The sequence below is a fragment of the Gambusia affinis genome, linkage group LG13 (assembly GCF_019740435.1).
Source record: "Gambusia affinis linkage group LG13, SWU_Gaff_1.0, whole genome shotgun sequence".
Lineage (NCBI taxonomy): Eukaryota > Metazoa > Chordata > Actinopteri > Cyprinodontiformes > Poeciliidae > Gambusia > Gambusia affinis.
This window is the reverse complement of record NC_057880.1, coordinates 15,056,216-15,080,827: the sequence shown is the minus strand read 5'-3', so window position 1 is coordinate 15,080,827 and position 24,612 is coordinate 15,056,216. Positions and strand designations below refer to the sequence as shown.

The window sequence follows — 24,612 nt, the reverse complement described above, 5'->3', positions numbered from 1 at the left end:
CCCTGCACAGACAGATCATTCAAAAACCTCTTCTCGCTACGAGCAGAAGTCCCGACTGGTTTCTCTCTTTTGCCTGCCCTCCTGGAGCTTAGCTTAACTGTCCATAGATACGAGTGCGAACTCGATCGCCGGGCGCTTCGTTCCAGACTGGTAGTCTATATCGGGAGAAAACTGGCGTTCAGTCTGTTGCAAAACAGCGCTGTTAGCTGTGAAGAACTGTGCTGGGTAGAAATACGCTTCACTGTTTTTCACTCGAGTAGCAATACTCCATCGGTAGCAATACCGGCAGAAGTAGCGATACTTCACGCAAGCTATTGTTTCGCTGTGCTAGCTATCAGCTGGGTAAGCCGCAACGCTCCCTGACATCTAGCCACACCAGGCTAGCCATTTTAGCTGTCACCAGCTTCGCTGTAGCTTCGCAGAAATCGTTCCTGCAATTAGCATGGACGCCGGAAAGGCTGAGGCTAAAGCGGACGAAAACCCACGAGCTTGCCCGTGTGGAAATAAAATTTCGAGTTGGGACACTCACCAAATGTGTGTGACGTGTCTCGGCTTAAGGCATGCCCAAGCAGCCCTCGAGTCATCGGAGGAGTGCACTCATTGTAGCCGGCTCTCACTCAAGGTGCTGCGTCGCCGTCTGGCCCGTCAATTGACACTGTCCGGAGGCGACCCCGTCCTGGCTTCTGCTGCAGCTAGCCAAGAAACAGCGGCCCAAGGACTGACACCGGTCCCTGATGCAGAACCAGGACCAAGCTGGGGCGACATGCTTGACGCTGTTAACCCGTTGCCACTGGATATGAGCGGCCATAGCTTCACAGCTTACCCCCTTGATTACCCCATGGCAGGTGATGACGGAGGCTCGGATGCAGATTCTGAGCTTCTCATCACCGACGAAGAGGAGGATGATGAACCGCCTCTGGTGCTCCGAGGTCGGGTCGCAAAACCTACACCTTCGGGGGTCAGCCAGGCCGGTGATGGTGACTCTTCTTCGTCTGCCTTGGATGTGGACCTGCATGACGTGTGTAAACGCGCCGCAGCAAAACTCAATATCCAGTGGCCCGAAGTTCAGGCTGAAGCAGCAAAATCACGTTTCGACGGTAAAAAGCTGCCAAAAGCCAAGAGAACGGGAAAGCAGTTCCTGCCTTTCTTCCCTGAGTTGTTGGAGGAATTTTCAGTTTCCTGGCGCAACAAACCATACAGGGAGAAGCACCCAGTGGCAGGTGGCTCGATTCTAGACTGCGAGGGAATGGACGACCACGGTCTCCGCCAAATGCCTCGAGTCGAACCAGTGGTGGCAGCGCACCTTCACCCGAAAACTTCTATGTCCTCGGGTGGGTTGGCTCCATCCCTCCCCTCAGCAGCGGACCGCTTCCAATCAAACCTGACGGAGAAATCCTACAAGGCGGCCGCTCTATCAGTTCGCGCCATGAACGCCTCTTCCATGCTGATGGCGTATCAGGCGGAGCTGGAGGAGGAGATGACTGCATCACCAGACGCTACACTGTGGGAAGAAGTGTGTATCATCACTGATCACTGTCTCCAGCTCCACAAAGTAGCGATCCAGGCTATGGGGAGAACTATGGGGCTCATGGTTCTACAGGAAAGAGCCAGATGGTTAAACTTAACCACGCTTTCCACCAGGGAAAAGGAGGACCTCCTCGATACCCCCATCACCCCACATGGCCTGTTTGGTGCAGCTGTTACATCTATGCAAAAGAGGTGTGAGGAAAAGAAAAGGGACGATGAGGCTTTAAAATTGTGTCTCCCAAGACGGGCACCGGTGCACACAGCCGTCGGTCCTACATCCCAGCGCCAAACCTTTGCCCAGGCTGCGGCGCGTTTGCCTCCCACTTTCAGAATCCCTAAGCTGCCGAAGACCCAGACTGCCGCCAATCTTCCTCCGAAAGGCGCTGCTGTTAAGGGCTCGTGGCCGAAGAAACCCGAAGCCGCTCGCTCAGATCAGCCGCCACCTACGTCCACTCAGACAGTGAGGAGGAGGAAGCGTTTGGCCTGACAGCTTTTTGGAAGTCAGAGAGCGAGCTGGACTCGTTCTTAGACACGGCTCCGTTACCGAGCCCTTCCATAGAGTTCAGCAAAGTTCGGCGCACAAACGAGGGGATGTTCAAGCCCGCTCAGCGCGCACAGAACGGGGACCGTGTTCAGTTCAGGATGTCCCGCATTGGGCCCAGTTCATGTCCCACAAGCACTGTTTTATGTCACAGAACATTAAACTTTCACAAGCTGCCGCATCCAGGCAAAACGCCGAGGGCGCAGCTAAAAATGTTGCAAAACAAACAAATACCAATAAGAGGGGAGAGGGTTTGTCGCTCCCTAATGGAAGAGCAGCCCCTCCCCCCCATAACCAGACGTATGACCGAGGGAAACCCCTGCGCATGCGCGATGCGAGACGAGAGGTTTTGCAAGCCAGCGCCACAAGAGGGCGGTATTACTCCGTGCAACACAAACTGGCCTGTCAGCCCGCTGTCACTGAGACTGATAAAATGGGCAAACTGCACAGACTCAGAGTGGGTTTTAAGAACAATAAACCGTGGATACCGGCTGCAATTTGCTCTGCCACCTCCACAGTTCAGAGGGGTGATTCAATCGCAGGCCAGTGGCTCCGCAGCTCTTTTCCTACAAGAGGAAATATCCTCTCTGTTGGAGAAAAGAGCGATACAATTGATCCCTCAGGAAAAACGCCAAGCAGGGTTTTACTCCAGATATTTCCTGGTCCCAAAGAAAGGTGGCCGAGGGATGCGTGCAATCTTAGACCTTCGGGCTCTAAACAGACATCTGAGAAAATACAAGTTCAGGATGCTGACACACGTTTCCCTCTTACGTTTCCTGCGCCCAGGCGATTGGTTCACATCAATCGATCTCAAGGATGCGTATTTTCACATTCCGATTTATCCACCACACAGGAAATATCTAAGATTTGCATTTCAAGGGAAATGCTACGAGTATCTCGTTCTCCCATTTGGCCTCTCCTTGAGCCCAAGGGTGTTTGTGAAATGCACAGAAGCCGCTGTGGCACCACTCAGGCAGCAGGGGGTTCGTGTAGCCACATACATAGACGATTGGTTGATCGCAGCTCCGTCACTGCAGGAAGCTGCAGATCATACAACGTTGCTCTCAAAACACATGCTGGATTTAGGATTCAAAATAAATGTGGAGAAGAGCATCCTATTTCCCTGTCAAAGAATCTCTTTTATCGGTCTGTTTCTAGACTCTGCCCAAGCCAGAGTGAAACTCACAGAGGAGAGAGTAAAATCACTTGTGAACTGCATGTCCCTGTTTTACAGAGGAAGTTTTGTGTCTCCCCGTCTGTGCAGACGATTACTGGGTCTAATGGCCTCAGTTTTGGATGTTGTCCCACTGGGCCGCCTTCATATGAGGGGACTCCAACGTTGGGTCGCTTCTCAGATGGTGGGCCTACAGCCCCCACAGAGGGAGGGTCTCAGCCACCTGCAGAGCAGCTCTACGTCCCTGGAGAAGTGTACACTTCCTAACTCAGGGGGTTCCCATGGGAACTATACAGAGCAGAAAAGTGGTGACGACAGATGCCTCCCTGTCAGGCTGGGGGGGGATCTTCGAGGGGAAATCAGTGAATGGGACATGGGACATACACATGTCTGTGTTCCATATAAATTATCTGGAACTGATGGCTGTTCTCCTGACACTGAAACATTTCCTCCTTTTCCTAAAGGGTCATCATGTATTGGTTCGGACAGACAACAAAACTGTGGTGGCATATATAAACCGACAAGGGGGTCTAAGATCCCTTCATCTTCATATGCTGGCCCACAAGCTGATCACTTGGAGCAGCAATCATTTTCTGTCCTTGAGGGCCACTCATATCCCAGGAGTGTTAAACCGGGGAGCAGACCTTCTCTCCAGAGGAAACCCTCTGTATGCAGAATGGAGACTTCACCCCGAGGTAGTCAGGATGATCTGGCTGCGTTACGGGCAGGCTTCAATAGACCTGTTTGCATCTCGGGAAAACACACAGTGTCCTCTGTTTTTCTCCCTTCACGACCGGGAAGCACCTTTGGGGGTGGATGCTCTCTCCCACCAATGGCCCCGAGTTCTCCTGTATGCATTCCCTCCAGTAGCCCTCATTTTGCCGACGATAGCCAGAGTTCGAGCCGAAGGCTTGTCAATGATTCTCATTGCGCCTCACTGGCCATCGAAGCACTGGTTGGCAGAGATAATCCAGCTTCTCCAGGGAGAACCATGGCCTCTACCGCTGCGGCGGGACCTGTTGTCTCAGGCGGGGGGGGAAATCCTCCACCCGCACCCAGAAAGGCTGGCACTATGGGCCTGGCCTGTGAGTGGTTTAATCTACACTCTGTAGGTCTCCCACATAATGTTATTGAGACAATCCAGAGTGCGAGGGCCCCCGCCACCAGGTCTTTGTATGACTGCAAATGGGCCATATTTGAAAAATGGTGTGCAGAAGCACAAGAAATACCCATTCAGTGCACTGTAGTTACCATTTTGACTTTCCTGCAGGACCTGCTGGATAAGGGTAAAGCTTTTTCCACCATAAAAGTGTACTTGGCAGCAATCTCAGCTTGCCATGTTGGTTTTGGTGGGAAAACCGTGGGACAGCACCCTTTGGTTTGCCAATTTATGAAGGGAGTTCGTCGTCGGCTGCCTGTCTCTAAACCCCTGGCCCCTTCATGGGACCTTCCTCTGGTTCTGGAGGCTCTGATGGATGCGCCATTTGAGCCCCTGGGACAAGTGGATTTGAGATTTGTTACTCTGAAGACAGCACTTTTACTGGCGCTTACTTCAGCTAAGCGGGTGGGTGAGCTTCATGCTTTTTCAGTGAACCCAGCTTGTACCAAATTCTCTGCAGGGAATAGAAGGGTAACCTTAATCCCTAATCCTGTTTTTTTACCTAAGGTGGTGGGGTCATGTTCGGCTATAGACTTGGTGTCTTTTAATCCCCCACCTTTTTCCTCAGTGATGCAGGAGCGTCTTCATGGACTCTGTCCTGTTCGGGCCCTGCACACCTATATGGATAGGACCAAAATATTGAGGAAAAGTGACCAGCTGTTTGTTTCTTGGGCAAAAGGTCACCTCGGTAAACCTGTGTCGAAACAGCGACTTTCACAATGGATAGTTGCTGCAATTGCTTTAGCTTACACCTCTAAAGGACAGCAGCCTCCTGAGGGTCTTCGTGCCCACTCTACACGAGGGTTGACCACCTCATGGGCCCTCTTTAGAGGAGTGTCCATCCAGGAGATCTGTGCCGCAGCAAGCTGGGCTTCTCCCCATACATTTGCTCGGTTTTATAAGCTTGATGTCACAGCTCAACCGCTGGCTCATTCAGTGCTCAGCTTGGCATCAGCACCACCAAGCACCCGTTAATGACTTTATTGTCAGCAGTCAGTCTTGGGTCTGCAACGCAATCCGGGAGTCAGGATTTTCCCATAGTGAGACACGAAACGAATGCTATGAAAGAGAACTTTAGGTTACTTTCGTAACCCCGGTTCTCTGAGTAGCATGAGTGAGTGTCTCACCTAGCCACCCTCCTTGCTCATTCGTAGCGAGGAAGAGGGTTTGAGTTTTTGAATGATCTGTCTGTGCAGGGCCAGTCCTATATATAGGCAGGGGGTGGGACATGCCCCCTCTCCCTGGCACTGACAGACTTATCCCCAGCCAATCAGGGCTGGTGGAGTGTAATTGGAGCTTCTGACGAGGTCACGCCCAGGGCGTTCCCATAGTGAGACACTCACTCATGCTACTCAGAGAACCGGGGTTACGAAAGTAACCTAAAGTTCTGATGGACTAAATAAACCCATATATTTTATTTTGTCTTATAGAAATGCATTGCCGGCCAAGCTTCTCTGCTTTTCTCTTCTTTATTACTGCCAGCTCTTCAGAGAAACGAGCTGCTATCAGCGATGCTAACTTACATTTACAAAATGTATGGCTGTGTTCCGGTCGCTCCCCTGATTAAACTCACAATTATGATACTCTGCACTGAACAGCTCTCTGATAGTAGACAGCATGTCCGTAAACAGGTTTTACTAAATATTGTACAATAACGATGTAACTTCTATCATGATTATAGATTGGCAAAACCCCTACAAATTACAATGAAATACTGCTACTTCCGGTGGGCGCCGGAAGTAAGACCCATAATTGTTTCCACAGTAAGCCTCCCAGGAATAAGGTGGCACGGCGCCCCTGGCTGGAACCATAAGTTATGGTCAGAAATAATGGACCTTACCAGAGGGGCCGCTTTTCATTGGCTGATGCCCATTCTACGTGGTCACGTGGGTGGCCGTCTCACAAACACAAGCTTCTCGTTAGCTAAGTACAGCATAATAGCAGTTCTGATACAACGTCTACACCTTGTAGCCTGTCTGCTACACGGTCTTACTTTAGCTAAACAGATCAATATGCAACGTGTACTGTATCTGACGCACACTAACAATTTTATTTTAGCAGAAAAGGCTTTGGACTAAACTGTTACTCGTGTTAGCCTCTCTAGCACCAAGTACAGCTAGTCAATCAACCATCGCTTTGTTCAGGGAAGCGCTGATTAATAATCCAGAAATAAATATCAAGCCTGGAAACTTGATGTCGTAACGGACTGAATGTTGTTTTTTTAACGTAATCTTTGCTCGTCTTGCGAAGCGCAGGTGGTTGCCACGGTAACAGGTGTGCTTAAACTACAAAGAGAGAGAGAGTAAAAGGCAACGAGTGGTTTTGAGTTGATCACCTGTTCGGGTTATTTTACCTTTGTTTACATTTGCTGTGGCTCATTACAGCCGCTGTAGTTTCTAAACGTTGGACTAATTACCTGTTTGTTTGTGACTATCGTCATTCATAACAAACATCAAATATAACAAATAGATTTCATAAAATTTTAACAAACAAATGGCTTCTTTACCTTAACAGAGCTCTTTGGTTCCTCCTATCAGTCTGTAGCTTCTCATATTGAGGTCATCAAACCAAATTTCAGATCTACCATAACTGACTGACTGACACCTGCTGGCCTCAGGTTTGCAACCAGCTTGTGACTGAAAAACCAGCAACCTCCTCCCAGACGATGACATGAACTTGTTATTTCCTCTGTCCATTGTAGTAGCTGATATATTGTGAAAATCCGGTAGAAATGATGCACTAATGGAGTCATGTTTACATAGAAACAATGCGCTAAGAGGCTTTGCTTGTGAGACTTGCGGTCACGTGGGTCGGTTGTGGGCGGAGCTTGGTAAGGTCCATTAAGGCACCACCAGCATTCCAGGTAGGTTTACCTGAAGCAAATTATGAGTAGGTTATGTGAAATAGCAACTATTACCCACTGAGCCCTTTTTTGTTTTTTTTAAAGAAACTGCATCAAAACGACGCATAAATTATGTATTTAAATATCTCTCTATATTTGACATTATCAAGGATTAAAACCGAGGTCTGGGCGTAGAAAACGTCGATTTATGCTAGTTGATTCGAGACTGACTTGCATAAAAAACAAAAATGAAATCCAATGGATTCTAGCTCGCGACCTCACGCTTACTAGTACAGCTACATCGTTTTAGCAAACTATCCACACAACGGGAAGCTGTTGGGTGTGACCAGAATAAAAGCATGAAACAAAACTGGCTCTATTTCCCTGTATAAAATAAATCATTGTTAAAGTTTAACTGTAAAGGCAAAACAAGAAATTGGTCCAAGGAATCAATTAGTTATGGTTTCTTTGAAAGAACACATCATTATATATATAAAAATATTAGTATTATTTCTACAGTTAATGAGTCAGGACCATTTCTACAGGCTTCTAGTCCCTGTCGGACTTTGTCTAAAGCAGCCCATAATGTTTTTTTTCTTTTCATTTTAGTCTAAAATACCAGAATTTACATTAAACTTTATCTTAGGCTGTCTGATTAGATAATTTTTAAATAATACGATGCTATGATATGAAACGCTGCTTGAGTAACCTTTTTAAAAATACTTTTTACTCTGACTTGATTAATTCTTTGTATGGCTGCGTTTTTTTTTGTTTTGTTTTTTTTTTACTTTTACTTGAGTAAAAATATGTTGAAGTAGTATTACTCTTACTTAAGTAAAATTTTTGGGTACTCTACCCACTTCTAAAAATAATGTAAATCAAACACCTTTTCTAACTAGCCTAATTCTGTCATCTCTGCATTGTGAGCAACATAGCTACAGAGCATTACAGCAGTGGATGTAGCTTTAGAAGAAAATTAGAATTAATGTTTAAAGGGAGGACTTGCATATATTTTTCCTCCACTGAATAAATGCACTCATTTTTTATTTAGTTTTTTACACAACGTGCCAACAAATTACTCTGCAACTGTAACAGTGAAATGTGCCCGACTCTGAGATGCTATTTCAGAAGACACTGGATTGTTTAATGCACTCTTTGGTTGTGGTGGTGTTCATGTGCTAATGCTTCAAGATGAACAGATTAAAGGATCAACTTGTAATTGACGACACCGGGTTGAGGTTAACCAGTTATAGGTGATAAGCCAGTGTGCTCCTGATCAAAGAAAACAGAAACGGACAGACAACTTTAACTTTAAAGCATAACTGCTTATGCAAACTTTTGCTGCCCCTTTTAATGTTTACTAGGCCCAACTCTACCTCCACGGCAACAATTACTAACATTAGGCAAAATCAGTAGAACGGTATGTCCCTGCAAGTTCTGTCCCATCACAGCTCTTTTGCTGAAACTATTCAATCTGGGGTGTTGTTCAGACCGACTGGCATCTGTGGTCTTGTTTTGACATGCTTCACTGAAAAGTGGTGCTGAAAAGCTTCCATTTGGATACTTCTGATAACATTTTTCAGCTGTTTCCAATTACCCCCAAATATTCCCTGAATTCTTGCAGGATTCCTTGACATGCTTTGGATATTGTGTATCTCAGAAAACTCCCAATCCCGAGTGTATCCTCCTCAGCTTTCTTTCTCTACACATATCAAGTTGTGTGCCGTGTTATTTGGCAGATTTTTCCTTGCAGATTTGAATTTGCATGATCACGTGACCATATGGGATTTTATTAGCTCTGGACACAAATAAGTGACCTTGATTGGAATCAGGTGTGGTCAGTGTGTATATATTTGTCATCTAAACAAAACGTTTCACACATGTTTAATCCAGGAAACCATTTCGGAAAATTTGCCTATCATGTTGTTCATCTCTGTCCCTCACAGGTTCCTTCTACCATTCCTGCCTCTCTTTCTCTGTGTGTTTGGTTTTTAGGACCCTCCCTTTCTCTCTCTTCTCCAATCCCTTTTCTGTCCCCTCCCTCCTCTGTGTCAGAGCTGTGCACTCCAGCACACAGACAACTTCCCAACAAGAGCAGACCGTATCAGATTGCCTCTAATGCACTGAGATTCTCCCACTCCTCCCTCTGAATAGCTCTGGATCAGGTGAACATAAGTACAACTTTGCTAAGGAAGGTGAGTTGGCTGAAAGGAAATTACAAAAATTTTACTATTGCTGCTCCTCAGAGTATCTTGTCTTCAAATCTATCCTATTTACCACTTTGATTTTTTTTTTCTTCCCGTAGTGGCCATGCCTCAATGACTTGTACCCAGTGACTAGGTAAGAACATTTAATTTTTCTGTTTTCATTCCATCTCTTAATTTTTTTTGTTCACTGTTGGCGTATTTAGTTAACTGCCTAAAGATAAAAGTTTCCTTTCTGATTCACGTTTTTCCACTACATCATTAACAAAGTTAGCACTGTCTTAAAAACTGAGCTGTACTGAAAGTCTTTTTGTTGTTCTGAATATATCTTTTGAGAAGCCATAGCCCCTTATGTGTCGAATGCTAGACAAAAATTGGTTTTGTTTTGTTCAGATTTAGAAAAAAAAAGGCATTTCTGTCATAGTTTCAAGAGTTAATAGAGCACACATAAAGACAAACTATGACAATCTTCAGAACTTTGCAGAACAAGCATGGTTTGGGATAAACAAAACTAATGCAGGTAACTGCAGCTTATCTCCCTGTTTACCCTTTGAACACAGGTCTGTCAGGTTACAGTCATTTTCCTGACATTTCTTGGAACATTTAAAAGCCAACATCCTCCACACTTCATTGTTTTAGAACAGGGGTGTCAAACTCCAGTCCTCAAGGGCCGCTGTCCTGCAACTTTTAGATGTGCTTCTGCTGCGCCACACCTGAATAGAATAATTAGGTCATTAGCAAGGCTCTGGAGAGCTTTTCTACACAAGGAGGAGGTAATTAAGCCATTACATGCCAGTGTTTTGTACCTGTGGCACATCTAAAAACTGCAGGACACCGGCCCTTGAGGACTGGAGTTTGACACCTGTGTTTTAGAAGTTGAATAGATATTTTCTTAACAGTTATAACTTCCTGTTTTCTAAATGTCATTGTCGTTGTTCTTGTTGTGAAAGACAACATCATTTATTTCCCCTGTCACTATAGAAAAATTGTTTTGTCATCTCTATGTGTTTGTGTGACTCACTCTGTGGATTTCAGTGACTTTTTTTCCCCTCCAATAACTGGAGCTATTTTCTTCTCTGAGAGCAGCATTGTATTCAGTCTGTACTTCTTTTTTCTAGGTGCATTCAGGCAGTGCTCGCACCATGAGTTAATTACTCTGAAACTGTGACTTCTTCTTCCAATAAACATTTTCAATCTGGTTTAACCTGTGAAAATGCATTTATGTGAGAATATGTGGAGATGGCCATACAGCGGGGCAGTAGGAACGATGCTGCTGCTTCTGGGGAGCATCTCGGCCCAGGATGTTTCTGCACAGCTCAGCTGTCAAGCGGCCGAAGTCGCTCAGAACATCACTCAACCTCAGTACAACAGCATATTAAACACCAAAGCGGATGCGGCGTCTTTAGTGCCATTCGTGCAGTCCTTTCTTTACACAGTCCAGCCTGACCCTTTTCCTGAAGGTAAGTGTTGCCTTCTTGTTCCTCCATCTAAGAGTTTGCTTAGGAGGTGTATTGCTGTTTGCTGTTGCTAGCTTATGGACTATCCACAATAACGTAATGTGGTTTCCGCTTGCTTGGGCAAACTGTACCTATGTGGTGAGGAACTGGAACAACTCATCAATCTCCACACATAAACATTACAGAGAACCAGTGAGTAAATGGGACTTCTCAAAAGTTGGCCATTCAATCATTAACTTTTGTGTGGTGTCTTAACTTTTGATCTTTTGTTTCCTTGATCCTTGCAGGCCCTTAACATTTATTGAAGTTGCCCTATAAAGCAGTCTCTGTTCCACTCATTCTTCCAACTTTATATTTATTTCAGATAAGAGTCAAAAAGTTCATAGTTAACCCAAATGCTATTGATGGAGTACAATTTAAGCAAAAGCCACTTGATGCGTAGAAAACCCCAAACCATACCAGTTAAACAAATGCGTAACAGAACACTCCCTTTCATCTGTCTGTGACAAAAAGCTAATTATTTCCTGACTTTTTCAAGTTTGTATATGCATCACTTTGCTCACAATCCCCTGCACTGCAGGTTATAAATGTATAAATGCGTGTAAGTAGAAGAATAGGGGATTATATTTATAGCATTCTGCTTTCTGATGTCACACAGATGGTAAATGAAACATAAAAAGCTTGTATGATCAGCACCTGAGCGTTTCTACTCAGTTACCAGCACCGGCTTTTGTTGTGAACTAAATCCACAATACCAGGGTTTAGCGGTCACATTAATGACTGGCTTTATATTGTGTTATCTCCCACTGAAGGCCGACCCGTCTCCTAGTAACCAGAAGATGTCGGTGTCTGATTTCCACTCGTACAATGCGAAAATTTTAAGATGTTTTATAAAGGACAGGACACACTGTCCCTGGGGCCAGGATTTTTATACAGAGCTGACCAGAGTAGAGAGGCAGGAAGCATGAAACATCAAATCAGCTTTCTTTGAAAAAGCCTCACATTTATTCTTAAATTTCAGAAACACATAGCAACTTTGTCTCATATTTCTTTCCAGGAATATTTCTGGAAATAATCAAGGATCCTCAGCAGGTGCAGTCAAACAAAGGGCTGATGACTCAAGTAAGTAAGTGTGCTTGAATCCGAAATATACACAATTGGGAAAATAAGTATCTAACACGTCAACCTTTATCTCATGAAATATATTTCGAATGAGAAATAGATTTCCATAACCTCATTTCATGCCAATAAGGATATTGGCATAAAATTCACAGCGGTTGCTGGTAAAGACCCAAGTAATGGCCACATGTGTTGAAATCAAAACAAGTCCATTAACTAAGTTATGATGTAGACTGGCACAGAGAATATGTATTGAACATTCTATACATATAGATCATATATGTATAGAGTAGTAGTAATAAGTAGTAAGTAAAAAAGCCTTTTTGTGAACTTGTGAACTAAACTGTTTAAATGGAACTTAGATCCCCACTTCTGCTCCAAGTGTCTTGAAATCTTGAAGGTTCCAGGAGTTTCTGCTATGTCCTCTGAAATTTATCTCTTTTCATAGATTTTCAATTGTATTCAAGTGAGGTGATTGACCAGGGCATTCCAGAACTTCTTCTCCAGCGTTTAATTTTCTGTATATCTAGAATTATTGTCTTGGTTAAAAATCCACTATAGAAATAAAATTTTCACACCAGAATGTTCTGGGCTCCAGACTTTACGGTTTTCGGCATGGTGTTTTTAGAGTGATGTGCAAATATATTCCTGGTCCAAACAAGGAGTCTGCATTGATACAGAGAGTTCAACTTCGGTCTAATTTGATCAGATTATGTTCTCTAACTAAGCAGAGCTTTTCAATAAAGCAAACTTCAAATTATGCTTTTTGTTCAGAAGTTGAGTCTTAGGCAGGGGCTTTTTTACACAGTCGATGGCAGATAGTAATTGAGTGCCTAACATACTGTTCACATGGAAAAATTTAACCTGCTAATTCCAGATCTTTCTGAGCTCTCTGTTAGGAGTTGTTAGCTCTGGAGTTCATGTTAGAAATCTAGTGAGGAGAACCTGGCCATGACTGGTTGCGAGAGTTACATTAAATTATTTCCACTTCCAGATTATGGCCTCAACATTGCTCACTAAAGCAGTTGGACATTTAGAAAGACTTTCATAAGCAATACAGTCAGTATGTTTTGCATCATGAAATGTTGCAACAGTGAACTGCTTTTATTCACTAGCACACACTTCTAGTAAAATGCCTTGGACATGAAATATCACTGTTTCTAGGACCAAACCATCTAACTTTAATTTGCTCTGAATGAGGTTAGGATTATTTTCTAATTACTGACAAATTTCAGCTAATTCCTTAGATTTTATGTCTTTTTTCAGTTTCTTTCTTCATGTGCTCAATGTTTATTGGATTGTTGAACTAAGAATCTGTGACTGTTGAACATTGGAAAAAAGCCTGACTGGTCTGAAAACTGCTAAGACTGCCATCCTCATGGTTGTAATATGTGAAAACATTAAAGAGAGAACTTATTTGTTGATGTCTCACTGGGCTCTGACATCATATGAGGCCACAAAGATCTAATTATCGCGTGTGCTTTTGCATTCAGATCCTCACATATGAAGTGGGTTTCCTAGTGTGTATCGCCATTGGCATCTTGTACATCGTCCTGATGCCCATAATTGGTTTCTTCGTGGCTTGCTGTCGCTGCTGTGGCAACTGTGGGGGGAAGATGTACCAGAAGCAGACATCCTACATCAACAGTCTCAGAAGAACTCTCTACTTCAGTGTATTTGCAATTACAATCATTATCTTGTGAGTATGCATGGGTGGGTGTAGGTGTGTGTGTGTGTGTTTTCTCAAGAGACATAATGAGAAGTTCATTCAAATGTGTGCATCTCTTGGGTAAAGTGCCTATTCATTAAGCAAATTTATCTGTTTGTACATTCATGTGTTGTTTTTTTTTCTTTCTCTGTTTCTTATTGCAGTGCTGGTAACATTTGCATGTTCAGAAGCAACGAAGATCTTAAAGAGAGTATGAACCAGAGTCCGTCGGACCTCAACAATACAATAGGGGACATGCACACCTTCCTGTTGTCTGTACCACAAGTAAGTGAAAATATACACAGGTCAAAGTGTTGATAACTTGCAGTTTGGCAGTCGTTATCAGCTTATCTTTTTTATTAAAACTGCTTTTAAACCATGATCTCCAACCTCCCATTCATCAGCAAAGTTATTGAAAAAGCTGTGTGTAAACAGTTAAATAGCTTCATAACGCTGACCAACTGCTTTGACTCCTTCCCGTCTGGTTTTTGTGCTCACCACAGCACTGAGATTGCCCTCGTAAAAGTGTTCAATGATATCCATATAAATCCTAGGACCCCTCTTATTCAATATTTATATGCTCCCACTAGCTCAGGTTACAACAGGAAATAATATTAGCTACCATAACTATGCAGATGACATTACAATGTCACCATCCAATTACTGAACAGATGCTTAGAACAGATAAATGTGTGGATGTGCCAAAACTTTCTCCAGCTGAACAGAAACAAAACTGAAGTTATTATTTTTGGACCTAAAGAGGAGCGATATATAGTCAGTACAGAAGACCAGTACAACTAAAAAGTTATTACAACTAAAAACCAGCGATCAGGCCGTGGGAGTAGTGATGGACTCTGACCTGAACTTCCAGAGCCACATAAAGACAGTTACAAAGTTGGCCTTCTATCACCTGAAGAACAGGATTAAAGGACTAATGTCTGAGTCAGATCTAGAGAAACTCATCCATGCGTTTATCTTCAGTCTCATTGATTATTGCAACAGCGTCTTCACAGGTCTGTCCAACAAATCAATCAAACAGCTGCAGCTGATCCAGAATTCTGCTGCTCGTGTTCTCACTAAAACCAGGAAGATAGAGCACATAACACCAGTTTTAAAGCCTCTCCACTGGCTCCCTGTAGCTCAAAGAATAGACTTTAAAATACTGTCGTTAGTTTATAAATCACTGAATGGTTTAGCACCACAATACATTAAAGATCTGCTGCTGTTGTATCAACCTTCCAGACCTCTCAGATCTTCCGGTTCTGGTCTGCCAGAACCAAACGAGGAGAAGCAGCATTCAGTATCTATGCACCACAAATTTGGAACAAACTTCTAGAAAACTGTAAAACAGCTGAAACACTGACTTCCTTTAAATCTCGACTAAAAACCCACCTGTTTAGGATTGTATTTGAAATGTAATCAATTACAAATTCATTGATGGAACTTTACTTAATGTCGTGTTTGGATTATGGATTCTATGTTACATTGTGTTTCTATGTTTGTTATGATGTAAAGCACTTTGTAATGCCTTGCTGCTGAAATGTGCTATACAAATAAAATTTGATGTGATTTTGATTTGATGAAAAATATTGATTTTGCTTAGTCAAAAAAATTCCCACAGGGAATTTCTACCATTAATATTCCCCAAACTGACATGTTGTATAGAGACATGTAAAAGTCTCCACACACATTGAACAATGTTACTCCAATGTCAGTAATTGGAGTAATCACCCATTGTCCACCATTGGACATCACCCATAGAGGAGCAACTGCAAGTTAAGTATTCAACTTGTAGAGAAAGCTGATTCTTTTGACTCAGGAAGAGTCAATACAAATGCACACCACACTTTTCAGATTTTTAACCAAAAAAAATTCTAAAATTTTATGTATTGTATTTCTTTCACTTCAAAATTATACCTCTACCACATGAAATCCCACTGAAATAGATTGAATAGCACGATTGATCAACTGCAAGGCAATGTAGATTAAATTAAAAAAAATCTTACATCTGTCAACTGACTTAGATCCAGTTCTTTATTTTGCAGTGTCAGTATGGTCATGTAAAGAGAACAGGGTGGTACCTGGCTTAGAGATACTGTAACTTCATGTGACTTAAATTATATTAATGTAATATTAATATTATTGTTTGACCCATAAGGATGCACTTCAGCTTTTCCATTTTTCATTGTTTGACTTCAGCAAGTGGAAAATGTGGTGAATGAGAGCTACAGAACTGTGCAGGAAGTTACCAGGAACTTAGATGGTAAGAACAGGGAAGTAAAACTGCTAAAACAGAGGAACCACTGTGCCTCACATGTCACAAACTGATTTGTTTGGGTGTTGCAGACATTGGACGTCAGTTGGGGAAGAAAATTCAGCAGCGCTTTAGAGGAACTCTTGATCCAGCTCTGCAGTCGGTCAAACGTCTACACAATGGTATGATTTCCATACCTGAACAGGTTTGGGCCATGAGAGCATGGAAATGCGTTCGCTCATGTTTGCAAATGAACATCTCTGCTTCCTGCTCCAAATGGAATTAACATGTTCTTTGCAGATGCTGGGCATTTTACTCTTCTGATTAGATGTTTTAATAGGTAGTTTTAGGAATAAAAAATTACATAATGCAGAGCCAAGTACAGACAAGTCAGCTGCTCCCACTGAACTATAAAGTAGTCAAGGAGGCTCCTGACTGAGCCTTTGTTTGGAGTAGTTGTTTTGTTTTAGATCAACAAAGAGCCGTTTTCAGTGCAGAGTATACTTGATCTCATTGTACTGCTTCTCATTCCTGTAATGTTGAATGTTTGGGCTCCTTGGGAAGAAGAGCCTCCCAACGAGGACTTTGGGTTGTCCTTCCCAAAGAAGAAGAGCTCTTTGAGTGTAACCACTTTAATGTGTAAAATGGTTACACATTAATGTTAATGTGTAACCACTTTAATGTGCTCTTACACATTAAAGTGAAAATAATATTGCATATTTGCATCTTCTATGGCTGGAAGCTAAGGCGTCCGCTCTTCTACCTCCTTGGTGACTTAGTCTGCTTTATGGTTTATAAGAAATAGAAACCTGATATGCAAGCATTCCTCTGTGTGGGATTTTTTTTTATTTTATTTTTTTTATCAGATTTTATCCTCAGGTGTAAAACTGAAAAATGTAATTGTAGAAGTTCTCACAGAAATTGTCATTTTAGTTATTATTACACTGGACTTGATAAAGCGCTATTTACTAGTTCAAGCCATTTACACAACTCATTGAAAAGTTTGTCACTTTTTTTACAATAAGCTTAAAAATGCTTTTCCAAACAAAATGTACATGATGCTATTTATTGACAACTCTGGTAAATGTGCATAAAGGCTGAGGGTAAATTCAGTTTTGTTGCAGAAGCTTAATCTCACGCTTCAAAAAAATCCAACTTATAGTTTGAGCACATTTATTGAGCGTGGGAAAGAAAGTGTCTTTATTTTTCCAACTTGGATTTAATGTTTTAAGTTAGTCTGAATACCTAAGAGAATTACTTTAGTAATTCTTGACTCTGTGGTTCCCTTAGGCAGAAATATGACGTAAAATGCCCATAAAACAAACAAAAAAAGCAATTTTTCAAAGTAGGAAAAACAAGAGAACATACCATTCCCAAGGACAGATGTGACTACAAGTTACTATTTGCCTAAACTTGCCCATCTCTATATTGGGAACAAAAATAGAGAAAGTTTCCACAAGCATTGAGGAAGATGTGTTGGAAGTAGTGCTGATCATTTTCCCCCTTCACCGTTTTGTACTTTTGTAGTTTCAGTCTTTTTCTATGCAACTTTTTTCAGGATGACAACAGGATGTCCCTTGCCTACCGTACATCACTTCATACCTGCTAAGAGTACAGTTTGATCAGAGGTCGGTCAGCTGACCCAAACATGGATCAGAACCAAAATGAACAAAAGATTCAAACACCAAGTCTTCAGACAATAACGCAATATTACAGTAAATTATACATGAAACTTGAACATTTTGCGGCTGTTTATCCTTATGATTCATAAAAATGCCCACTAACAAGAAAAACGTGACACCCAACGGTGTAAGTAAATGGGTAAAAAGTAGATGTAGGAAGGGACTAAATGGTAATGTATGGCTACAATATGGGAATGGGAATTTCTGCTGAAAAAGTATATACAACAAAAGGCAGGGGAGTTAAAAACAATCTCCAGAGCTCATGTATTTTATTGCTTTTACAAGTCTTTACCAAGAGTGTCACCTAACTGTGAAGTGTTTTATAGTTATTTGCTTTCCACTATGACACCTTATGTAGAAAACCCTTAATAGAAGTTACTAGTATTAGTTAAAATTAGTTTCTAGATCAAAACCTGTTAAAAACACAAAGGTCTGTAAAGAGTTTTTCAAATGATCACTGATTAGTGGCTTATTTTTGTGTGTTTTTTTGTTTGTTTGTTTGAATGAGCAGAAACTTTGAACACCAGTGACCAACTTGACCAGATGAACTCATCATTAGTCCAACTGCAGTCCAGCATAGACCGTACTGAGGCCAACATCAGCGTTGTCAGAGATCAGATTAATCGCACGCTGTCCAACCCAGGATGCAAAGATTGTCGCCAGCTAACAGCAGACGTGGAGAAACTAAGGCTAGACATCACCATTTCTGTAAGTGCTGGTTTTCTGTAGCCTAAAATATAACAGGCATCATTCTTATTTGATTTATTTATATTCCTGTTGAATGGATGAGTTCTGGGTTCCCAGAATGCCTGCCTGCACGACAAGGACAAATAAGGTGCTGAACATCCAGTTCTGTTAGCTGAAGTGTTTTATGGAAGAGATGAGTCAGGGCTGATTGCTCAGTTTACATAATACTCAGATTCTGTCCCTAAGCATTTTGTCATGAATAAACAAGAGAAATGATTTCTGCAGTCACACTATGTTTGACGCAGGCTGAGACAAGGACCAGAATGACAAATCTTTCTTTGGAGGAGGAGAAATTCATCATTCAGACAAATCCACTCTTTTCCCACCTCCTAAAATACTCAATCTGTGTCATCTTTGATCATTTGATCAGTGTTAGGTTGATTTATTTAAGTTTAAGATGTATTTTATTTTGAGAAGAAAATGAAAACATACAAAATTGATAGTACACTTTGAAAATCATTCATTGATTGACCTGACCATTTCTTGGTAACTTCAGTTAGATTTTTCTGTTTTTGCACTCTGCTGCCCTCCTTTGTTGCTTTAAGTTACAACATGTTGGAAACTCCTCAGCAGAACTTGCGTGTGTGTGTGTGTGTTTGTGTGTGTTTTTTCACAGGCTCCCAGCCTGCATGAGTTTCAGTCTGCAGTGGATGAAGTCATTAAAGCTAATCTCCTGTCTGAAATCAGTGAGGTCAGTGGAAACTGTAAACAAATAAAAGCATTAATGGTCTGAAAACAATTCTGGAAAAAATGTCTGAGTCTGAAAAAGCCTGAAAAAAAATTATGATGTTGTTATACATGCTTTCTGTGCCACAAAGAGCTGGTTTGTTTTGTTTCCTTTTTTGGTGTAAACAGTATTATTACAGTCAGGATCATTTCCTTTTCCAGTAAAAGAAAATGACACAGATACTGTCTTCTATTGTAGACGCATCAGAGCTATTTGTAGAATTTGCTTTTTATAATTTCACAGGTGGAGACGTTTTTCGACACCATTCCTGAGAAGGTGACCAATGAAACTGAGGATTTAGTTAAAAGTGAGTGAATACTAAATGTATCTCCACAAATATAAGCTGCATAATTACTACTTTTGTTTTCTTGCCTTTGTATTTTTAGACAGCAAAGAGCAGCTGAGCAACATAAAAAAACAGGTTTTGCAGATTTCCCAGGATCTCCACCTTTCAGCTTTAGATGACGCGTCCAAGACTCTAAACAAGGTCCACAGTGCCGTGGACACGTACTTAACTGGAGCGAGAAGACTGGAGGATATTGGGTATAAACTATGGAAGTGCAAATGTACGCAATAAATAAAAAAAACAAAGCAAAACATTTCTAATTACTGTAACATTTCCTTGTTAGATGGAGTGTGGGTGTGGTTCTGTGCTGTGTGATCCTCCTGGTAGTGGTCTGTAACATCCTGGGTCTGATATTAGGTCCTCTGGGTTTCTCTCCTAAAGTAGACCCCACCAACCGCTCTAGCACCTCAAATTATGGAGGCATCTTTCTCATGACGTGAGTGACGCTTGCGCCAGCCGGAAACCACCCCACTGTCTACCGGACTGGGAATATTTTTTAAAGAATTAAACCTGGATTTGATTACAGGAGCGCAGGGTTGAGCTTCCTGTTTTCCTGGCTGTTCATGATAATAGTGCTGGTGCTCTTCTTACTGGGTGGAAACGTGTACACACTGATTTGTCGACCATGGAGCAATGGAGAGCTGCTGCAGGTAGAGATACACACAAATATATGCATTTGAAATGCTTTACAATCCTTAAAGATCAAATCTGAATGCAAAATAAAAACATAACTTTTGATAACAAAATCTTTTATGTAGCTCTAGATATAAATGTTTGATCTTGTGCTTTGCAAAGTATCCATACCTTTTAGGCATTTTCACATTTTTTTCATGTTACAACCATTACCAGTGTATTTTTCTGGAATTTCATGTGAAAGACCGACTCAAAGTGGTCTATATCAAAAGGTTGGATCCCAATTATGAATCTTCTTGAATAGCTGCATCTCTTATTGGATCATTTTTAAGATTCTAGTTTGTTTTTGTTTTTTTTCGTTTTTTTTTTTTTCATATGGCCACAAAACACTGTGATAGCAAAGCGGTCCAAACTATATTTCTACTATTATATCCTATTGTACTATACATTTGAAATGATTTGTAGGAATACAGTTTCTTTACATAACCCTATTCCAAAAAAAAATAAAATACAACCAAATAATTTGAAATAAATGTTTGAAACCATTTATACAGGCTTTTAAGGAATATCAGAGATGCATTAAATTAATTCCTGATGGCCTGACTGAGATGAGCTAGGCAGTATATAATAAATTCTCCAATATTTTATCTGTTGGGGTAAATAATGTTTTGTCTTTAATTGTAAGGTACATCAAATCTTTCTTAGGAATATTGTTTAAACTTGGTAAATAAAACATATGGCTATGGATTAAAAGATTCCTGAGTCACTGTCTTTCCTGCTTACAGTTCATTGATACTCCAGGTTTAATCCCGAACTTCGAATTAGGCTCGGCTTTGGGACTCAAGAGCAAAATCAACCTCTCCCATGTCTACAGGTATGCATCACCACTACAACTCTAATGCAAACACTGCTACATAAACCATTCACGCACGGTTTATGTAGCAGTGTTTAATAATAACTGTGTGAATAGTCAATCTGATACAGCTGGCCGATGGTGCAAATGGTGTCTGACTTATAGATTGCTATTCGGTGCTGAATTAAAGGGCTATTTCACTGTTCTTTAAATAACCTAAACACCATTTGACCGTCTCTGGTTCAAAGTGTAAAATAACTTCAAAGTAAAATTTGTGATTTATGAAAGCTCAGATTAACCACTCCTGATCACAGGAATAAATTTGTATCTACTTGTTTGGCTTGAGTGTCTAAACCTGTTGCATCAGTGATTAGCCTGTAATTTGTCAAGGCGATATGTCAGTGCGAAACTTATATTTGATGTTTATCTTTCCAGAGACTGTAAGCAAAATCACCCTTTGTGGACGACGTTTCGCTTGTATGAACTTATAGATCTTGGAAACGTACTGAATGTGTCTAAAGTGAGTTTTGTTCAAGCTATCTCGTTTTAAGCATCTATTTTTTGCCCTTTTAATTGTGTGTGTTAAATATCCTCTCTAATGATCTCATGCTCACAGTACACAGCCCAGGTCGACAAGGAGTTTGAAAATACAAATATCACTCTGTCTTCAGCTAATATCCTGAGCCCTGAATTGATAAAGAAACTTGAAAACATTTCTTCCAAAGCTACTGATTTCAACGGTACAGCTATCACAAATCAGGTACAGCTTATTCCCACGTAGAGTTATTGCTATTTTATGTATTTCTGTGCAATCAGTGATCCTTTACTTTCTCTTACAGATGAATGACATTCTAAGCATCAATTTGAATAAAACAGCAGAAAAACTTGATAACACGAGTCTTAAACAAGTGAGTCTCGTCACATTAAGACTAATATATATTGAAAAAGAAAAGTTTGGTTTCTTCCGTTTTTAATGTTTATTCTAACTTTCTGTCCATTTCTAGCCGACCGCCATGAAAAATGAACTTCAAAATGAAGCTTTGAAACTGAGGCTAATTCAAGCCGACATAGAGACGACCATCTTTCCTCAAGTGGTGAGTGCTGGGGTTCGTCTCTGACGGTGTCTGTTTGCAGGGCATTTCGTTTGCATTAACGAGACGACCACTGCTTTCTACGCCACAGATAAACCTGAAATCATCCATCAGGGATCTTCAGTCCACTTCAAAAAAAATCAACGTGAGTGCATTGACCAACACCTTGAGCTGCAGAAAGCAGAAATCATTCATTAATTCTCCTCTGCGCTTCATTCTTGGTTTCATTTGGTTCTCTCCGGCCCTTTCAGGGAACAGTGGGGGAGGTGCTGAGGAAAACTCAGGCAGCACAAGACTTTCTCAACACAAGTACAACACAGATTGTAAAGACCGTGAGTAGAGCCACGAGTCACATGAGTTTGAAGAAATGTGCTTCATGTGGTCTGTTAATGCCTGAGGTCATTTAGCGAGTGGGGAAGAGGAGGGTGGGAGGATGGATTACTTATTATGGGTGTGTGTAGTGGAAACAGTGTGTTTCCACAGGGCATTTGGTGTGCTGCTGAATTTTTGTTTCACAACATAAGTGAGTTATCCACTTATGCTGTAGCGAAGCACCATTTATGTAGATTTTATTCCTATCAGTATAAATTTGAGCCTTCAGAATTTATAAGTGTCTTTTGCATAGTTACGGTAAAATCAGGATGGATGAGATACTTTTTGCTTTCTAGTGACCATCTTCTTTTTTCTTTTTCCACACCTAATGACTGACTGACAGTCTCAGGCTGAAAGTTAAATGCTCAAAATACAGTCTGTTAGTGACCTCAAGTGGTCAAATACCGTTCTGGTAAATTAATGAGAAAATGGGTCCACCTGGTCTGGCATAGACTCTGCTAGCATTCTGTGATTAGTGACATTATCATGGAGTCATCATTGCAACAATTATATATACGTGTTTATATTTCTGGACATGATCATGCCTCAGAATGTTATTTCCATATTTTGGACAACTAAATTTTATGGAGTCTAACCAATTTTTGTTCCCCTAAACTTAGGAAAGTAGGAAGTTTTTAAACTGCCAGCTGGATTACTTCACTGCTTATACTGACTGGGCCAAGACTATGGTAAAAGAAACTCTTCAAATCTTTTATCTGCAATCTTAGAAATGAGTGCATTGTGTTTGTAAAGTGTTTTTTTTTGAGCCGTGTTCGATTTCTCTCAGATCACCCAGCAGCTTGGCCGCTGTGGGCCTGTTGCCTTGGCTGTAGACTCCATTGAGAATGTCCTCTGTGTTAACATAGTGGAGTCTTTGGTGAATACAAACTTTTTCCTAATTTATTTTTTATTCTTGAGACTACTTGTTATTTTCTAGTTTTTTAAATGTTTTTTTTTTTTTTTTAGAATGCGTTCTGGTTCAGTCTGGGCTGGTGCATTGTGTTCTTCATCCCCAGCATTATATTTTCCATGAAGCTAGCAAAGTACTACAGGAGGATGAGCTACTCTGATGTTTTTGAGTAAGTAGCGCAAAAATGTGTAGGTGATTCACGTGACTGAATAAGGCTGACTTCTGTTCATTTATCTTGTCTTCAGAAATCACATCGTTATGAACCACATCGCTCAGGCTCAGATGAAAATTGGCATAAGCGTGGGGCAGAATTAAAGGTCTTCAGGCACAAATGTTGTGTTTGAGAAAATCAAAGCACATGGGACACCACAGCACAGATGTGGCACATTGTCACTTGGGTAAAACAACTGAAAGAAAAAAAAGAAAAGGTTAAAACTAACATACCTCCTTGAATATTTTGTAAATTTTGTTTTTTACTAGAGGAAAACCTGACCACAGTGTGTATGGTACATTTCATACAGCCTGTGTTCCCCTTTTAAAGCTATCTAGAGGGGTTCTGATGATATAAGAGAACCTCAAAGGATGTTTTTTTAAAATTTCCTGGCTGAAATCAGCCTCATCAGGCATATTTCGTGCTTCTAGTTACATATGTGAATATGTTGACGCACAGTTCAATGTTTTGACATTATTTGTGGTTTAGCAGCTTGTTGACAATGGGAAACACATTTCATTTTTGGCTGAATTTCTATTTTCATTTGCACTAATGTTGGGAACAAATGATTTCTGGGTTCAATGTACTTAATTGACTTGCAAACAGTTTTAATCATATCATTGCTGCTGTTTGCTTACTTTACAATGCCATTACTTTTTTTTTTATCTCAAGTAGTAATTTCATTTGAATAATGTTATGTTTGATTGGTGTTGATTTTGTTCTGCAGAGTAAATTCTGTTCTTTTGTTAAGCAGCACTTTACGCCATTTGATTGTGATTTTTATAAAGGGTTGAAACATTTCTGTCAACTGTTTTCCATACAGTGAACAAATAAAAAAACACTAATCAAGAGTTCAGTGAGTCTTTTGTTCATCATATTTTGTGCAATTTTATTATGGTCCTTTCTATCTTGATCAAAAAGCAGAAAAGTGTTTTCATGGTGCAAATGGCTAGAGGTGATTTCTGCAAGGCACATGAAGTTTTATCCCCCTGCTATATTGAGAAGAGTGAACAATCTTTGCAATAATGTGCTACAACAACAAATAACTGACAAAT

General features: G+C 41.2%; 3 protein-coding genes across 3 annotated transcripts; all 3 read left to right on the top strand.

Moving 5' to 3' along the window:
- The first annotated feature begins 2,034 nt into the window (after nt 1–2,034).
- On the top strand, nt 2,035–3,941 carry LOC122842751. Its single transcript, XM_044136892.1, has 2 exons — nt 2,035–3,630; nt 3,918–3,941. Exons 1-2 carry the CDS (start codon nt 2,119–2,121, stop codon nt 3,939–3,941), a joined length of 1,536 nt encoding a protein of 511 aa, XP_043992827.1. The 5' UTR covers nt 2,035–2,118.
- A 133-nt stretch (nt 3,942–4,074) lies between these two features.
- On the top strand, nt 4,075–5,728 carry LOC122842750. Its single transcript, XM_044136891.1, has one exon. The coding sequence runs from the start codon at nt 4,075–4,077 to the stop codon at nt 5,374–5,376; it is 1,302 nt and encodes a 433-aa protein (XP_043992826.1). The 3' UTR covers nt 5,377–5,728.
- A 3,462-nt stretch (nt 5,729–9,190) lies between these two features.
- Nucleotides 9,191–24,408, top strand: prom2 (prominin 2). Its single transcript, XM_044137313.1, has 25 exons — nt 9,191–9,438; nt 9,549–9,583; nt 10,566–10,907; nt 11,962–12,026; nt 13,517–13,722; nt 13,896–14,016; nt 15,931–15,994; nt 16,078–16,167; nt 18,179–18,375; nt 19,031–19,105; nt 19,385–19,448; nt 19,528–19,684; nt 19,771–19,923; nt 20,014–20,137; nt 20,906–20,994; nt 21,409–21,493; nt 21,590–21,733; nt 21,813–21,881; nt 21,978–22,067; nt 22,156–22,209; nt 22,316–22,396; nt 23,057–23,125; nt 23,224–23,313; nt 23,403–23,515; nt 23,592–24,408. Exons 3-25 carry the CDS (start codon nt 10,661–10,663, stop codon nt 23,659–23,661), a joined length of 2,517 nt encoding a protein of 838 aa, XP_043993248.1. The 5' UTR covers nt 9,191–9,438; nt 9,549–9,583; nt 10,566–10,660; the 3' UTR covers nt 23,662–24,408.
- Nucleotides 24,409–24,612: the final 204 nt, after the last annotated feature.

Bases quoted from the DNA above. Each gene is read 5' to 3' on its own strand.
- LOC122842751 (XM_044136892.1), top strand. From the start codon at position 2,119: ATGTTCAAGCCCGCTCAGCGCGCACAGAACGGGGACCGTGTTCAGTTC. The intron at 3,631-3,917 runs GTCTGTGTTCCA...CTCTGTATGCAG, and splicing joins GGGACATGGGACATACACAT to AATGGAGACTTCACCCCGAG.
- LOC122842750 (XM_044136891.1), top strand. From the start codon at position 4,075: ATGGCCCCGAGTTCTCCTGTATGCATTCCCTCCAGTAGCCCTCATTTT.
- prom2 (XM_044137313.1), top strand. From the start codon at position 10,661: ATGCATTTATGTGAGAATATGTGGAGATGGCCATACAGCGGGGCAGTA. The intron at 19,449-19,527 runs GTGAGTGAATAC...TTGTATTTTTAG, and splicing joins AACTGAGGATTTAGTTAAAA to ACAGCAAAGAGCAGCTGAGC. The intron at 20,138-20,905 runs GTAGAGATACAC...TCCTGCTTACAG, and splicing joins GCAATGGAGAGCTGCTGCAG to TTCATTGATACTCCAGGTTT.